Below are 18865 nucleotides of genomic sequence, written 5' to 3' on the forward strand. Positions count from 1 at the left end.
TGCACTGCAGACTCACCATCTGAGTCTGTGATGCAGTGTGATCAGCAAGCCTAATACAATACAATGCCTCATCACCACATTTTGTCATTGGGCATAGTAAGCCCCTATACCTTATCTTTATTGAAATGTTGCTTGACTTGTGGCCAACGTAATCATGTGCATTGTTGTTTGACACTATCGCTTCCGGTTCTAATTTAGAGGAGGTAAAAATCACATATTTTAGCAACATGAGCAAACTTGGAGGTAGAGTTGTCCCAATACCATTTTCTTGACGCAGAGTACAAGTACTTAATTTTTAGTACTCGCCGATACAGAGTACCGATACGAGTACTTTATTTATCTTTTAGTAACCACTTATTTTACCCCCTTTTTCTCATAGATGCAGATGGGTCTCCGATCTACACTTGTCAGTTGTCATTTATGCTTGTAGATCGGCTGATTTTGCCGATTTGCTGCAGTGTTGGGTCAGACTTGCTCCCCGTTGCATTCGTTCAGCCTAGTGTCAATTGGATGTTTTGGTACTCGGGTCAAAGTATCGGGGGCGGTTCCAAGTACCGAGTACGAGTACTTAAGGGTGGTATCGGCCCGATTAACTGATTCCAGTTGTATCGGATCAACTCTACTTGCAAGTCTCGCAGGGGGTGTTCCTTATACCTGACTGTTTAATCATATGATCTAAGGCAGGGAGTTACACTCCTTACATAAACAAATGTGAAGTCAAACGGTATTGTTAGTCATGTGTTTACATGTAACCACTGGATCCTGGGCTTCATAGAGATGTAAATATTAAGGGCGCATTTGTAATCCTAATTGTCTGAGCAGTGAATTCCTGGAATGTTGTTGGCAGCCTGCCATGTTCCTTGTTGAATCTGGGTCTTGGAACTTTTTTAAGTATAGACGACACAAACCATGATGTTCCCTCTATCAACCTCCTCTGTTGTCTCAAATCATGTCACCCCAGTTTCCATGTTGTGTAGAGGTTTTATGACAGATGTTAGATGTGATCAAATGAAGAAAAAGTGGAATGTCTGCACACAATGTAATTCTGCTCCCCGTCCTTTTTATTTCAACCTACAATAACGTTTCTCCCCTCTGGGCTTTCTCAAGGATGGACAGGGGCGAAACGTTGTTGTTCTAGGTTGAAATAAAAAGGTCGGAGCAGAATTATATCGTGTGCGGACATCCACTTTTTCTTCATTTGAAAAAAAAGTGGGTCCAGCACCGTATAAAAACTGGGACGTGCATGTCGTTTTCCTCCTTTTACAGATGTTACATGTGACCAATGTTGGTGATTTCTTTCCCACAACAGGACTCTCCTCTCTTTGAACTGCTGAGACAGGCGCAGGGAGAGGGACCCACGGAACAGGTTGAGCCCCCCGCCACCTTCAACCAACCCCTTCAGCACAACCACACTGCAGCTGACTTGTGAGTCCAGCATTCCACAGCATTCTCATGGCACACTTGTACAGTACATGCAGCAAAGCCTGTAAACGGGGCACTGGGTCTCTGCAACATGGCACATTTTCACTTTCAGAAAACATGCACCAAGTGCATAAAGACCGTCTGCACTGGCAATACGAACACTTTTATTTGTGTCATTATGCACTTATGTGTGTCTTTATGCATGTTTTCTGAATACATTGAGCCCTGCCTACGCACCCGTCTCAGAGCATATTGTCGGGTGTGCATAAGACTTTGTTGCCTCTTACGTTTTCATTTTCAAAATGCTTGTCTGCTTACTAATAACTCACACTTTAACCCATTTTGGGCGGGAACCCCTTTTGGTGTTAGCGTCATGTTATGCTTTAGCTATTGAAAAATAGCAGATCTACAAGCTCATAGCGCGCCACCGAGTGGCGCGCTACGAGCTTGTAGGTCTGCTATTTTTGAAAAATCGATGAAAGACGAAACTTAGCTTTTTCAGAAAACTGTCAGGATGTATAAGACATTTTTAGAATCTGATCTCAGGTCAAAAGTGCTCATTGTATTTGTTTTTCTTCTCTCGTCCGTGCAGATACCTTTCCCCTATTCGTCCGAGCCACTATCCCGTTGCTCCTCCAGAGTTTCCAACGGTGCCCAGTTCTCAATCTGCCTCTCAGGTCTCTGCCCAACCTGCCAGCCAGACCCCCCGACACCCTAGATCTAACTCGTTGAGCCTCTTCTACAAAAAATGTAAGCCTTGGCTTGGGTTCTATCATCGCTAGTTTGTTGTTGAATTGGTTGACATCATTGTCTTGAACATATATGGGGTTTGCAGTTTGATCTTTGTCCTGACACCTTTCATTTAACAATACTGATAACATAACTTATGATTAGCCATACAACTTTCATTTTCAAAATGTATATGTAGACATGTAGTGAAATGTTATCATTTCCCCCTTCACTTCACTTCACTTTACTATGGCCATAAATGTTAATAAAAACTCTAAGCTTCACTATAGTGAAGTCTGTGATGGACTCTCTGTTATAATGTAATTCAAATATTTCAATTTAATTGACAGCAAACATATATTGTAATTAATTAATTTGTGGAGATGTGAAGGATGATATGGGAAAATATTTATGGCTTTATTCAAAATATGAATCCATGACAATTCCCACAATAGATAGATAGATACGGTAGATCGATCTTTTATTGTCATTGCTTGCACGAAACAACGAAAATTCAGTTTAGAGCAGGGGTTTTCAACAGGTGGTCCATGGACCACTGGTGGTCCCTGGAAGTATTGCATGTGGTCCCTGACCATTCATTTAGTAATGTAGGATTTGTTGATTTAAAAAAAAAAATCATTCCACTAGAGAAACGGTGAACTGAATGACCCGGTGACATATGATGACTGTGCATGTAGTCATTTACCGACAAATTGGAGGTCAAGAAATTCAACAGAAAAGGGAGTAAGAATCTCAAGAGGGGGAAGTGCAGTGGATTGTCTGGTTGAGTCATTATTATTGTATTATTGTCAGTGGACAATTGGTTGAGAAACAGTGGAATGTATACACATGGAATGCATAGAAAGTGTTGCAAAAGCATTCATCTTAGCCCTTAGCCCATATCCCAACCCAACGCAACAGTGGTCCCCAGGTTGATTCTAAGTCAGGGTGGCGGTCCATGGTTCACAATCAGTTGAAAACCCCTGGTTTAGAGCTTCACCACTGGCATACAAATAAATAACCATACTAGTGTGTACAATAACCCAAAGTGCAATAGTGCAATGTAGTGCAAAGTAATAGTGCAAAGTCGCCAGCCTAGTGATCTCCGGGCCACTGCGACTATGTGTGCGTGCCATCTGATCCATCTCATCAGACAGGATGTCAGATGCAAGCTGTCAGATAAAAGCAAGTGGCTTTTAGTTTGAGTTTAACTACTCCAGGGTTCTGGTTTAACCACAGAGTGGCTGTTTGAAATCCCCAGTTTCGTTTCCCCTTTGTCTACGCCACAGTTAGAAACAGTGGAATTCGTGTGAAATTGGTGTTGAGAGCAGTAGTTCTCTACATTTCTATTTCTATACTCGCCAACACCAAGCAGTGGTTTCATCCAATGAAGTGCCTGAAAGTGCCAATCTTCAAGGTCACAGCACGTCACATTTACATGCATTGTATAAGCTTATAGACTGGCTAATTTCAATGTGCAATACTGGAGTGTAACCACATATAAATCAGGCAAGCCCTACAGTAATAAACAGACTCGGACAATCTTTTATTTCAGCCCTATATACTTACAGACTTACCGTAGTTTAGCCCGGGGTCCCCAAAATCTCTTCACCGAAAAAGCAGATCTTGTTGCGAACCGCTGTGAACTGTAGATCTTCCATTTTCACAGACTAGGAACGCTAGGTTTCAAGTGGTTAAGACGAAAGAGTAATTGAATCTGTCAAATTAGCAACAGAATGCATGTTCACTTGTTCAGTATGAAACCCGGTCTGCAATATTTCAGAAAAGCAAGAATTATAGCTTCTGCTGCTAATTCTAGAACGGGTTGGCTGTTTGTAGAACCACAGGAACAGGTTTAGAACAATAATACCTACCAAACACATAATCCTTTCAAACTGTTTCAGTCCTCCTTCAGTCCAACGTTAGCCCTAAAACTTCTATCCAGTATAAAGCAGTTCACTAGCAGTTTGTCGAACAACAACAAAAATTGTGGAGGTACCCTCTGTGGCCAACTCTGTGGTCTACTAGCATGCATACAAGCATGCATCTTAGCTTCGGGCACACACACACACACACACACACACACACACACACACTCACACAAATACAAACAAACACAGATCCTGTCATAGATGTCTAGCCTCCTGCCAGAGCCACACCGTTGAAAGTTTGAAACATGCTTCAACAAAATGTTTCAAGAGCACTTATGGTTGGAAGAAACACTACTGTAGGCCCTAACGTTGTGGTGTCTTGTGGTTCCTCCTGTGTCTCCATCTTCCTGCAGTGTACCGACTGGCCTACATGAGGCTGAAGATGCTGTGCTCCTACCTGCTGTCCTCTCACCCCGAGCTGGAGCCCATCATGTGGACGTTGTTCCAACACACGCTGCAGCACGAATACGAACTCATGAAAGACCGCCACCTCGACCAGGTAACCACGACCTCTCCTAAATCCCGGCTCCTCCTCCGTGTCCACATGTCGAAGTGTCCTTGGGCAAGACACCGAACCCCCACCTTGCCACTGTGGGAAGTGACTGACGCTGGCGTTGACTGTTCGCTGCTTCACCTCCCAATGTATGAATGGGACCGTTGCCCTTTGCAACCAGGGCCCACCACGCTCTGGAATGCCCTACCTACTGACCTAAGATGTGCAAAATCAATATCCACATTTAAAACTGTCCTGAAAACCCACCTTTTACGTTAAAAGCCTTTTCCTAACCTAATTCTTATGCCTGCTATTGCATGGATTGGTCTTTTGTTGTTCTCTTTTGATGTAAAGCACTTTGTGACGTTTTCTAGAAATGTGCTATATAAATAAATGCATTGTCATTATCATTGTAAAGCGCTTTGAGGAGGCATGTAGTGCATAGAAAAGCACTATAATTAAAATGCAATCCATTATTATTATTAAACCTCATATCGTTGCTGACGAGCAGAAACGTTTTATCCTCTTATCTTTTTTTAAATTAATTCATATTACTCATCTTTTTCTTTTAATATATATTTTTTATCCCACGATTTTGTAACCCATTTTTCACCCGTGTGTCAATCATCTAATGTGATCCTGGGCTCTACACACCCTCCACCAACCTAGTCCCCATATATGGGGGACAAGGGGAGAGCAACGGACTTGAACTCATGCTTCCTTCATGCCTGAGTGTCCAAGTTGCTCCTTTACACCTGACAGGGGGGAGTTTCCCTGGTTGGATGTAGCACGTGGAAGGAACACGTTATTCCAACCAGTTCCTTTCCCCTCCATCAGGCGCCCCGGCTGGCCAGGGGGAGGCAGTTTAGTGACCAGGATTACTGCATGTTTTTTGTGAGGGTACCTACCCTAGGGGACACGGGGAGAACATGCAAACTCCACACAGAAAGGCCCTTTCGCCAACCCCGCCTTCGGGTATGGGCACTGATGACGCGGAGGAGGAAACACGCCGCCAGAACCCACAGCGTCCCGAGCGGGAATCGAACCCAGGACCTTCTAGCTGTGAGGCGACAGCACTACCAGCTGTGCCACCGTGCCCCTCATATTACTCATCTTTAATCCTATTTTATACATTGATGTATGAAAGTGGCACAAAATGGCCAAATTAGCCGATCTACACGCTCTCTGATACGTTGTGAGTTGTAGATCAGCTTTTTTCCCCCAGAGATAATTTTTTTAGGTTTTAGAAAAAAACATTTTTTTTTTTTTGAGTGGTGCAACCACTTAATAATAGCAGTAGGGGGCGCCAGAAACAGTGAGAGGGGTAGTGTCTCTAATGAGAGAGAGTGAGAGAGAGAGAGAGGGGGGGGGGGGGGGGGGAATTGCACCACTCAGTTCACACGTGTGTGATTTTTTTTTTTACATAATAGTAGTTAAACAACTACCGGTAGTAAAAATGACTGGAAGTGAATGCCCTGCTATAGCCTACATGTTTTTCCTGCTCGCTTTCTTTCTCTTTCCCTTCCTCCTTTTCCCCCGACCTCTGTTAATACCATTTCCCCCGACCTCTGTTAATACCATTTCCCCCGACCTCTGTTACCACCATTTCCCCCGACCTCTGTTACCACCATTTCCCCCGACCTCTGTTACCACCATTTCCCCCGACCTCTGTTACCACCATTTCCCCCGACCTCTGTTACCACCTTTCCCCCGACCTCTGTTACCACCATTTCCCCCGACCTCTGTTACCACCATTTCCCCCGACCTCTGTTACCACCATTTCCCCCGACCTCTGTTACCACCATTTCCCCCGACCTCTGTTACCACCTTTCCCCCGACCTCTGTTACCACCATTTCCCCCGACCTCTGTTACCACCATTTCCCCCGACCTCTGTTACCACCTTTCCCCCGACCTCTGTTACCACCATTTCCCCCGACCTCTGTTACCACCATTTCCCCCGACCTCTGTTACCACCATTTCCCCCGACCTCTGTTACCACCATTTCCCCCGACCTCTGTTACCACCTTTCCCCCGACCTCTGTTACCACCATTTCCCCCCGACCTCTGTTACCACCATTTCCCCCGACCTCTGTTACCACCATTTCCCCCGACCTCTGTTACCACCATTTCCCCCGACCTCTGTTACCACCATTTCCCCCGACCTCTGTTACCACCTTTCCCCCGACCTCTGTTACCACCATTTCCCCCGACCTCTGTTACCACCATTTCCCCCGACCTCTGTTACCACCATTTCCCCCGACCTCTGTTACCACCATTTCCCCCGACCTCTGTTACCACCATTTCCCCCCGACCTCTGTTACCACCATTTCCCTGACATCCGTCTCTCCTGTGTCCTTCCAGTTGATGATGTCGGCCATGTACGCCATCTGTAAAGTGAAGAACGTGGACCTGCGTTTCAAGACCATCGTCACAGCTTACAAGAACATGCCCAACACCCATCAGGAGGTGAGGCAATGGTTGAGCCACAGACTTGACTTACCCAACAGGCTGGGAGGGTATTCTTAGCACTTTACCCATTTAGACCTGAGATCAGATTCTAAAAATGTCTCCTGAATCCTGACAGTTTTCTATGTCAGTCGTCAGTCATTTTTCAAAAATAGCAGACCTACAGGCTTGTTGATCTGCTATTTTTCAATAGCTAAAGCATGACATAATGCTAACACCAAAAGGGGTTCCCGCCCAAAATGGGTTAACCCATTTAGACCTGAAAAGGATTTAAAAAAATAGTCTTCTAATGTCTTCAGTTTTCTGAAAAACCCCATGTTTCCATGTCAGTGGTTTTTTCACGTCAAGGACCCCCAGAATTATCTGTATTTGGCCATCTGAAAATATGTTGTTCCAGGGACCCTCCCACCCAGAAAAAAAAGAAAAAAAGCAGATCTACAAGCTCATGAGCTTGTAGATCTGCTATTTTTCAATAGCTAAAGTATAACATGATGCTTAAAACACCAAAAGGGGTTCCCGTTTGACCATGTCAACATAATGTCTCTGTTTGCAGACCTTCAAGCACGTGTTGATCACAGAGGGCCACTACGACTCCATCATCGTCTTCTACAACCAGGTGTTCATGCAGAAGCTGAAAACCAACATCCTGCAGTACGCTTCCACCAGGGTGAGATAAGACGAGAAACCAAAGTGATCGTGTTAACAGTTTGACTCCATAAAACGCGTAACCCGCGTTTTAATCAAATATTCTACGCTGCCGAGATTGTTTTATTACCTTTAGAGAGCATATGTATGCCGATGTTTTGGCATGATGACGTCATTTACAATGCCAAAAAAAGTGTGGTAGTCATTTGCAGGACCAAGGAGGACCAGAAACAGCATTTTCCAGTGTTCTACCTGTCGGATCAAAACCTCTCTGTATGCAGCAGTTGTGAATATTTGGGGCACATCATTACAGATAAGATGGAAGATGATGCTGACATGTATAGACAGCGTAGAATGCTCTATGTTCAAGCTAATATGTTAGCCAGGAAATTCCACTACTGTTCAGCTGAGGTCAAGGTGAACCTATTTAGAGCGTACTGCACCCCGCTGTATACAGCCCCCTTATGGGTGAACTATAAAAAAGAGAGTCTGCGCAAGCTAAAGGTGGCTTACAATGATGCTCTCAGGATTCTCCTGAAGAAGCCTAGGGGTGGCAGTGCTAGTCAGCTCTTCTGCGACTCTGGTCGACTCTGGTCCTTCCAGGCTCTCTTGAGAAACCTCATGTTCAGCTTTAAAAGCAGACTTGATGGGTCACATAATAACGTGATTAAGGTGTTGACTAATCCTAGGTTTAGCACTGTTAGATACCGCTCTTTGATGTGGAAATATTGGTATGAGTGCCTCCTATAGATTTTTTATTATGTTTTTTTTACGAGAGTTTTAGAGTTTTATGAACCAATGTATTTATTTGTAACTGTGTTGTATGTTTTTCATTGTTGTTTGTCATCTACTGGCTACGGCTGTCAATAAAGTTTCATTCATTCATTCATATGCTGAAGTATTTGGGCTTTTGATCCGTGAAAATCCGGCGAAAAATGATCCATCCGTTTGTTATGAGAATCGGTACCAGCGGCCATGATGGTGAGGCACAAGATCAGGCAAACCCATGAAGGTCTCGTCTCCAGCTCCGCGGCAAAGACTGAGTTTCTTTTTAATTATTAAAATATGGCGAATTAAAGACATAAAACAAAAGGCGGGAATATCGTATTACGCGCAGTGGAACCCTGGATTAAACAATTAGCGGCCTTCAAACTGACAAAGTCGGAATCAAATGAATGAACCTTATATTCTTGTTTTTTGTTTTTTCCAGCCCCCTACCCTCTCTCCAATCCCACAAATACCACGGAGCCCCTATAATAAGTTCCCCAGTTCCCCTCTACGTGTGCCTGGGAGCAACAATGTGTACATCTCCCCCATGAAGAGCCCACGCATATCCCCAGGGATCATGACGCCTCGCTCCAAGTCAGTATAACACTTTCTCTTCCTACTTTACCACCACCCGAGCACTCTCTTATACATCACTTTGGATATAACCATTGATATAAATGCTGCCATTATAATCACAATCCTCTCAAATGATCTTCATTCCAGCTCATTGTATTAATTAACCTGTGTTTGTTTTTGTCTTTTCAGAATGCTGGTATCGATTGGTGAATCTTTTGGCGTACGTGCCTATTATTATGTGTATTCTGCAACATACAGTTATTTTATTGACCTGCTCTGCTAAGACAATCATGTATTTTTCCATTGTTTTTTTTTTTAAATTTGTTATTTGTTTTTCCATGTGCAGCTGTCCAATAGGTTCCAGAAGATAAACCAGATGGTGAGCAGCGGTGAACGCTCCTTCAAGAGGATCCTGGACCTCGGCGCCTCCCCCAAGCCCCTGAAAAGGCTGCGGTTCGACATGGAAGGCCAGGACGAAGCCGACGGCAGGTTGGTTACAAAATGGTCCTCGTGGCTTCAAGGCCTGCCCGCATGTTCACACTGGTGCTTTGTGATGATGTGGTCTTCATTGTTTGTTTATGGATCAACATTGTCAGTTAGTTTTCCACAAAGTATTGTTGTATGTACAGAGCGGTACAGTGACTGAGTGATAAATAGGTCATCGTCACGTTATAAATATCTATTTTCTTTTGTTCTATGCACCAGAAGGCTGGTATCGATTGGTTGGTTACGAAAGGGTCTCATGGCTTGCCTGCCTGCATGTTGTTCACTGGTGCTTTGTGATGTGGTCTTCATTGTTTGTTTATGGATCAACATTGTCAGTTCGGTACAGTGACTGAGTGATAAATAGGTCATCCTTTGTTAGGTGTACTGACAGCAAGGTCAACTCAGGAACAACCAGCAGGTTCAGTAAAATCAGTGTAGAAAAGTGAAAATAGGACTATTATGTTCTTTTGTCCTGGTTTTAGTTATTGCAACAGCATTCAGTACAATTTGGAAACATAAAGTCAAAGTGGGGTTTTTTGTTTGTTGCTTACATAGTTACTTACTAGAGACTTCCAGAGTTATTTTTAGTCATTTGCGTTCTGTTCTACAGTATGCGATACCAGGTGTATCCTAGTCTGTTCTACAGTATGTGATACCAGGTGTATCCTAGTCTCTGTTCTACAGTATGTGATACCAGGTGTATCTTAGGCCTCTTTTCCACTATGGGGTGGAACAAGAACCAGAACTAGAACTTTCCAGATCCCAGAACTACCAGGAACCTGTGAAGTTCCAGAACCAAGTTCTGCTTCTGTTTCCATATAACCAGAACCCAGAACTTTCAAGAACCTGTTAAGTCTGCCACCCCACCCCCATTCCCCCACTGCTGAGTAGCTCGGCCGGCAGCCCCCCCCCCCCCCCCCCCCCCCCCCAGAGATATTCATGTTTAAATAATGACTGGTTATTATTCAACAGTGGTGGAAAGTAGCTGTATATAGTATTGTACTTGAATACATTTCGGTCATTTGAAAATAGACAAACTACAAGCTCGATGAGACATGTGAGCTTGTAGATTGTCTATTTTCACATTTATTTGCTTTATTGTACTTTTTTAAACCAATAATATGAACATATTTTTATATGCCAGGGTATGGCAGCACCCTGGGTCCTAAGGCATAAGCCAGTTGGATGGCCTCCTGCACAATACATCGGGAAAGCCATACTATTACTACTAGCCACTACTATTAGGGTTTCCTTTAGCTCTGGTACCCCATGTCACAAATACCCATACCCTTCATGTCTTGGTCATGTACAGTCTGAATATTTCATATCTTTTGTCAGGTGTGCGCTGTGAACAACAAGTGTGACTCAGCCTTTTTACACATTACCACATTTAACCAGACAAGGAAGGTAATAGATCACAAGGAACTGAAAAATTATACTCTGGGAAATCGAAACGTGTTCCGTGAAAGTTCCGTGAGTGCTGGTATTCTCTTGTTTAAAGGTATATTCAGTGATTTCACTCAAAAAACCTTAGGTTTCGTTTTTGGCTGTGGGACCCAGCCTTTCGTCCAATCAGGATAGAGAGTCAAAAACGAAACCTAAGGTTTTTTGACCCCCAGGGGTTAACTGGGAACAGGGAGGAACTCCTTATATGGCCAGCACAGTCTATAGTAGGGAGGATTATCACAACAAAACAAAAAAATAAGTGATATTTGAATTAAGTGAAATCACTGAATATACCTTTAACAGGTTCTTCCCAGACCGTGCAATTTAGAATAGATCATATGGCGCTATCGCGCGCGAGCACACACACGCAAACACATACACGCACGCAAACACATACACACACGACACACATACACACACGACACACATACACACACACACACACACACGCACACACACCCCTATCTGCAGTTAGCCTAGCTGCTGTAGTGTAGAACAACAACTGCAAGCAAACAACTCGTCGCGACAGCTTTATGGCTCTCTCTCTCTCCCTCACGCACACACAAGCTCTGTCTCTCCCTCTCTCGTGGCCATATAATAGTGTTTCTGTGTGCTTTTCCAGGTTATTTTTCTGTGTCCGCTGTCGCTGTGTGACTGTGTCGCACTTAGGAGTTTAAAATGTGCGCTGTTGTGTTGTGTGCGCTTCTCCTCGCTCCGGTCTCCTCAGTGCTCAGGGTGCTGTCACCTCAGCTCGACCAATCGAGAGCAGCAGCGCTGCTGGCCCCGCCCATAGGTTCCCAGAACTCAGTGTTAGTACTACCTCAAAAGCAGGGCCAAAAAAAGGTTCTGAGAACCTGGTCTGAAACCGTGCCGTACCGCGCTGTGCGCTGTGGAAACAAACCCAGAACTAAAAAAATAGGTTCAGGTTCTGGAAAGTTCTGGTTCCACCTTGCTAGTGGAAAAGGGGCCCTAGTCTGTTCTACAGTATGTGATACCAGGTGTATCCTAGTCTCTGTTCTACAGTATGTGATACCAGGTGTATCCTAGTCTCTGTTCTACAGTATGTGATACCAGGTGTATCCTAGTCTCTTGATGTATGCGTGGAGATTCCGCCTCCAGGTGTGTTTTATTTTGGTCAACCTCTTTTTCTCTTCTTTTTGCTTAAAGAGATGTCAAAACACCACGGCGATGTTTGTTAATGTGGCTCTTGACGGCAATGTCTTGGCAACGGTTGAATAAAGAACCAAGTAATGACTACATTTGAGTGATCTGGGCCAGAATTTCAAACATGTCATATCCAGTCTTCCATGAATATCTCCTAGATAATTAATTCAACGGGGAACACATGTGTATGTTTATTGGACTTCACTGGAAGACATACTTGTCTACTTACTGCCCGATGCTGCACTTGGCTTGGCTTTAGCTATTGAAAAATAGCAGATCTACAAGCTCATAGCCATAGCTCATAGAGCCTGTAGGTCTGCTATTTTTGAAAAATCGAAGAACGACTGACATAGAGACATAGCTTTTTCAGAAAACCGTCAGGATGTAGAAGACATTTATAGAATCGTTCCCAGGTCAAAATGGCTTCTCCACAGATCTTCTCCATGTCTCTTTGGGTCGGCCTCCTTTTCTCGTCCCTGGTGGTGTCCATCTCATGGCTACCCTTGGGATGGCACTTGTCCATTCTGCACACGTGACCCACATCCATCTTTTGAGCTTGATGACACTTGACAGTGGGGGGGGTCAAGCCCGTGCTCCTATAAAGGGCCTTGCAAAACGAGGAGCGATAAAACGCACCTATGGTTCATTTTCAATGAGACCTGCGTTTTTTGCTTGGAGAAGTCACGGTGCGACAACGCAAGCTTATTTACGTGAGTGTGGTCCCGTTCAGACCTGAATATATATATATATATATTCACTCTGTTCGCCCCATTTGTGCCGCGCTAGGTCGCGCACGCCTGTTCGCGCACGCCTGTTCGCGCAACTCGTCTTTGCATTGACTTTGTATGTAATCACGCTCGGCTCCATATATGGCCGTCTCCATATATGAAGATCACGACACTGACCTCTAAAACCCTGCATAGCCATACATGGAGAAGACTGCATCATCAGCTATCTGCATATATGGAGCCGGCCAGCAACTCTACATCTGACCTCAAACCCTTAGATCTCCATATATGGGGCTGACCCGTTCTGACATGCAAACCACATCAACAAGTGGAGCTTGGTGACCCGAGGCTGCAGGGATACAGGATTTAATAAGCCTTAACAAGGTCACATCAGTCCACCAAAGGCCTTCCTTATTTCAGCCTTAACAAGGTCACATCAGTCCACCAAAGGCCTTCCTTATTTCAGCCTTAACAAGGTCACATCAGTCCACCAAAGGCCTTCCTTATTTCAGCCTTAACAAGGTCACATCAGTCCACCAAAGGCCTTCCTTATTTCAGCCTTAACAAGGTCACATCAGTCCACCAAAGGCCAATCCTTATTTCAGCCTTAACAAGGTCACATCAGTCCACCAAAGGCCTTCCTTATTTCAGCCTTAACAAGGTCACATCAGTCCACCAAAGGCCTTCCTTATTTCAGCCTTAACAAGGTCACATCAGTCCACCAAAGGCCTTCCTTATTTCCAGGGCTGCACATAAGTGGTGCGCCAGTGCGCATGCGCCGTAAAAATTCATAATGCGCTGTCAATCAAGCGCCGGGAAGCGCTTCTGCGTACCAACAGCTGGGGCCGCACAGAATTATTATCATGGCCAGAATACTAGCACATTCTGTGGCGAGAGCATTTTCCACTGACTGCCACTCAAAGTAGCTACTACTGGCTAATCACAGCACGTCTTGCACAAGTACACTGGCCATTGTGGCTAATCACAGCGCGTCCTTAGTCAAACGAGGGAGGTTCCACTCTATGGGGAGGATTCCAAGCTGCTCACTGCTTGTTTTCCGGGTGCTGGAGCAAGTTGCTCGTGTGCGATGCAACTTGCTCGTGTGCGATGCCGTCTCTCACGGACTGGCACTGCTGCACAATATGAAGCTTATCAACATGACAACAGCGTATCCCGACATACTGTCCCTTATTATCGTAAAGTCGGGTAGTGTACACTGTTTATTTTGCACAGAGGAGCCATGTGTGTCTGACTGTCTTGACTCTGTGTTGACTGTGGACATCGCCTCTGCTAAAAACAAGAGGGAAGCCTGACGTATGCTTCGCCGTACGACGTGTCGTATGTTAAACAAATAGGCAATAGCTGATCTGCAAGCTCACAACGTGTCGACCTCCGCAACACGTTGTGAGCTAGTAGATCGGCTATTTAAATAAAGAAAAGTATCTAAATATTGCTTTGATGCTCATATTATCCTCATAGTATTAAGAAGTTTGTATTAAAATATGCATATAGGGCTGGAATACACATGGACCTATAGCTGCAATTTGCAACTCTAGATTTATTTGTATAATGGGATGAATCTAGAGTTGCAATACTCTCCATTGACTCCCCAGTCCCCACTTATCCAATAAATATCGTTTTGCTATAAGTTATTCATGCATCCCTCTTTTATCCATCCGGCGAGACGGGTCGTCGCATTTTAGGAGCACCAAGTAACTCCTCCAGGTGCTCCTCTGAGTACTAGACCAAAAAAGTTGTGTGCAGCCCTGCTTATTTCAGCCTTAACAAGGTCACATCAGTCCACCAAAGGCCTTCCTTATTTCAGCCTTAACAAGGTCACATCAGTCCACCAAAGGCGTGTACGGGTACGAAAATGAAGGCCCGGCCCTAACTGGCCCTGCACACATTATTGTACATGCAGAAATTTGCATTCTCAAGAGGTTCTTGTTGGTGACGTAATTAAAATAATGTTAATATTATTATATACTGTATTGCTGACATCTTTGTTTCTTTTTTTTTACAGCAAAACCGGTGGAGATTCTACAATGATACAGAAGCTTGCAGAGATTAGTAAGTGTTTTAGAGACATTGATGACAGATTTTGACCTCTAGTTTGAGGGTGGTAAACAGCGCCCTCTGCTGGGAACTGCTGTACCCAGTGCAGTGTTCTGTGAGCTGCTGTTCCTCAACTCAAGAGTTATTTAGAGCACATTTACAACAACCAGAGGTTGAACAAAGTGCTATACAACAGTGGTTCCCAAAGTGGGGTCTGGGGACCCCCAGGGGTCCTTGAGGAAGTTCCAGAGGGTCCCCAGCTAAATGATAGTTATTGTTTATGAACCAAATGGACCCTTATGGGTCCAAGTCTGAATTTCATTTGTACACTCTCAGAGTTAAATTAACATTGATTTTACAATATAACTTGGGATCTCTGAGATAGGAAATGCCATTAAATAGGGGTCTGTAGACTGATGCATGTCAAGACTGGGGGGGTCCTTGAAATGAAACGGGTTGAGAATCACTGCTAGAGCTGTAAAAACCTTCTCTTATGGGGGTGAGGGGTCCCTGGCATATCTCTTCAAATGGGGGTCCGCGGGACCAATTAGTGTCAATTTGGGGGTCCTTGACATGAAAAGGTTTGGGAACCAGTGCTATACAATGCCAGAATAACAACTAAACAGACAAAATACAAAAGAAAAGCAGATTAAAATAAGAAGACTTAAATCCTAAGATTATATCCTAATATATTCCACTGACAATGTGCATGTTGGATGACTAATGTATGTGGCACCATATCTAACCAGATTTATTTTACTTTATTATTAATCATTTATAATATTTGGGGAAATCCACCTAGATTGGTTAGGGCACACAAATAGTAATCAAAATAAAATGCAACTAGAAAAAGTGCCCTTCCGGGCACAGGTCTCCACCAGGTTATCCACAGATCCGTGCAGTTAGAGGTAAAAACACTTTTCGGCCAGTTATAGCGCCACCTTGAGGCTGAGTTGAAATTGTTCATGTGGCATTTCGTCCTCGGCCTAGTGGGAATGTGGGTGCACAATTTCACGGAAATCACGCGATGTGTTCATGATTTGCAGCATTTTGTTTGAAACTGAGCACTCCTGTGAACTTTGGAAGCCAATCTTAACCAATCAGGATGGAGTGTGATAAATGTGAAAGACCCGTTTCGTTGAATGGCTCTAGAGAGACTGTGTACCAATTTGCGTGATGTTTGGACAAAATCTGTAGGTGTACTGTGCAAAAACGTGTTTTGCACAAAGCGGCCTCCTGGTGGCGCTATAACAGGCCGTTCTGGAAAGTTTGGGGCAGAGGTTCATGGTTGGCATCCAGGGAGTGTGTGTGCAAAATATGGCATTGAAAAACTTGTTTTGCACAAAGCGGCCTCCTGGTGGCGCTATAACAGGCCGTTCTGGAAAGTTTGGGGCAGAGGTTCATGGTTGGCATCCAGGGAGTGTGTGTGCAAAATATGGCATCGACCGGGTTAACGGTGGCCGAGATTAGCTGTTCACGGACACACACACGGACACACACACGGACGGACGGAGTGCAAAACATACTCTCCCCACATGCCTTCGGCCTGGTGGAGACAATAATATATTTTTGTATCTATTGTATTTGTTTTTGTTTTTGCAAAAAGCCTGAAACCAGGATTTATCAGTAAATCACAACCATGGGCCATAATAAGTTGTGGCATTGTGCCATATTATAGGGCAAAATACATCATGAGTATGAATTATTATTAACTATGAATTATGCATTATATTGGGTGGAACTACATCTTCTTTATAGGTACCGGTAGGTACAAGCATGATTCCTTAACCCATTTAGGCCTGACGTCGAAACTTTAAAAAAGGCTTCTAAATCATGACAGTTTTCTGAAATACCTATGTTTCTATATCAGTGGTGCTCAATATTTCATGTCAAGGACCCCAAAAATTATATGTAATAGGCCGCCGACCCCCATCTGAAAATATGTTGTTCCAGGCAGGGACCCCCAAGAAGCAAAGATTTGAGTTAAAAACGTTGACTCTGTAACCATATTCAAAGATTTGCAGATGGCAGACCTACAAGCTCATAGCGCGCTATGAGCTTGTAGATCTGCTATTTTCCAATAGCAAAAGTATAACACAATGCTGAAAACACCAAAGGGAGTTCCCGACGTCCAGAATGGGTTTTAACGACGATGACGTGATTTATATTTTCAATTAGGTTCCACTCGAAGTCGCATGCAGGAGCAGAAGATGAAAGAGGATGCTGAATCGAGGAAGGAGTGACGATGTCCTCACCGAACGAACGGACATTTTGGCAGTATACTGTGGTTTTTACCACACCATGAATCCTGGTTTCTCTGTGTCTTCCCATGAACTAAAGTAGGAAAAACAATAAGGAAGGAAGGAAAAACAAAACAAAAAACATTTGGTGTCGATTTTAGTTAAAGCTTAACGTGTTTCTGTGAGCAAATTTCTTTCGCAGAACTATATGTGTATATAGAGAACCTGTTATGTTTATGCATAGTCATACAGTACATACTCATATAGTTTTAAATTGAGTTTTGGGTTTTTCTTTTCTTTTTTTTACCATTCATTCGTTTGGATTTGCAGTGTTGCAGTGACCATGTTTTAGACTAGAGAGAGAGAGGAACTTTAATTTGTGAATATTATGTGAGAAATTATTTTCACGTCATGCTTTTATTTCAGGAATGTTCTCTTGCTCCGTTTTGTCCAGTCATCCCTCTGGTGTCGTGTGGAACTGCTGACTTACTGGTCTTTGACTGACGTGATGTCTAAGCTCAAATGTTCCAGTCGTGTGTGAAATAAGGTTTATATCGATTTATCTTTTGTGTAATATTTCACTTTGGAAGAATGATCTCATTTTAAATTGCCTACTGTATGTCAGTTGTTGAAGTCGACAGTCGACCGCCGCCACGGTCACTGCTAATGTTTAGGCTTTCGTAACGGTAAGGTAACACAAAATTCAAAATACGGTAAGTGCATGGCTAATGATGCTCTAGTGATCCACACGTATCTGTTGACTGCTCCATGAACTCCACAGGCACTACGTCAAAAAGTCCTCATTTCTTGAATGCATTCTCATTCAGTTACATTGCTGTTTAGTTAGTTATTCACTTTGGTATCATTTTTTATTGTTTTAGTATTTATAACGGACACAAGAAGTCTCCCAGTAACTAGTAAAGTTGTCGACGTATTGGCTGAGTTTTAAGGGATTTTGTCTAAAATGTGGGTTGGCTGTTGGAAAGATGTCCCCTGTTTTCTTATTTCGTCCATTTGAAAAAGTCATATTGTTAAAAAAATAAAAAAAAATTAAGAAGTCGTAGGTAGTAAGATATTTTACCAAAGTGAAATGTTCCCTTAAATGTGCTTAATATGTCAGAGTTTTATTGAAGTAGCAGTTTGAAGAATGTAATAAATAATTCATAGAAGATTAATTTAAATGTGTTGGTACTTGATTGCAGAGGGAGGATGCTGCATGCATGTCCTTTTTTTCTTTACTTTTGCTAATCCACAGACTCAGTTATTTCCTTGCGCTATTCTCCCTATACATGCAGACCATATTCTGGATCAATTAGTTGATGAGTTGGAACACCATGAATCTCATCTGTTGGAAGTTGTGAACTTGTGACTGATTCAGCATTCACTCTAGAACTACAATCATATTTTACCTGTGTTGTTGTTGCCCAACTTTATATTTGTAAATAAATGTGAAACCCAATGCTTTGTGTCTTCCATATGAGCCATCATTGATGTCTTGCTATAGTACTACGGTAACCCACTGTAACTGTTGTAGTTGTTCTTTGATTGTGAATGCTGTAAATCCTAATCTAGGCTTGGTCTTCCTACAGAGGCTTTCGGGAAAGTGCATGACCTGCGCAGGCTCGAAAACAAACCTAAAAGATTAATTTTAAATGGTACCCGCTCCATGTTTATTTCACCGTTGCATTGTGAACGTATTTCCTAACGCCTCCGGG

The 18865-nt window shown here is 43.5% G+C and overlaps 1 protein-coding gene across 1 annotated transcript in view; it reads left to right on the forward strand.

Moving 5' to 3' along the window:
- rb1 (retinoblastoma 1) overlaps positions 1–18609 on the forward strand; it is a 42245-nt gene extending 23636 nt beyond the window's left edge. Inside the window, exons 18-27 of the mRNA XM_083787925.1 lie at positions 1310–1425; positions 2015–2172; positions 4436–4581; positions 6938–7042; positions 7596–7709; positions 8898–9049; positions 9221–9251; positions 9378–9520; positions 14879–14925; positions 17089–18609. Of these exons, the coding sequence (XP_083644051.1) occupies positions 1310–1425; positions 2015–2172; positions 4436–4581; positions 6938–7042; positions 7596–7709; positions 8898–9049; positions 9221–9251; positions 9378–9520; positions 14879–14925; positions 17089–17153 (1077 nt within the window). The 3' untranslated portion in view covers positions 17154–18609. The remainder of the gene's footprint in view (positions 1–1309; positions 1426–2014; positions 2173–4435; positions 4582–6937; positions 7043–7595; positions 7710–8897; positions 9050–9220; positions 9252–9377; positions 9521–14878; positions 14926–17088) is intronic.
- Positions 18610–18865: the final 256 nt, after the last annotated feature.

The sequence above is a fragment of the Protomyctophum parallelum genome, assembly GCF_964188405.1.
Source record: "Protomyctophum parallelum genome assembly, chromosome: 1".
NCBI classification, from domain to species: domain Eukaryota; kingdom Metazoa; phylum Chordata; class Actinopteri; order Myctophiformes; family Myctophidae; genus Protomyctophum; species Protomyctophum parallelum.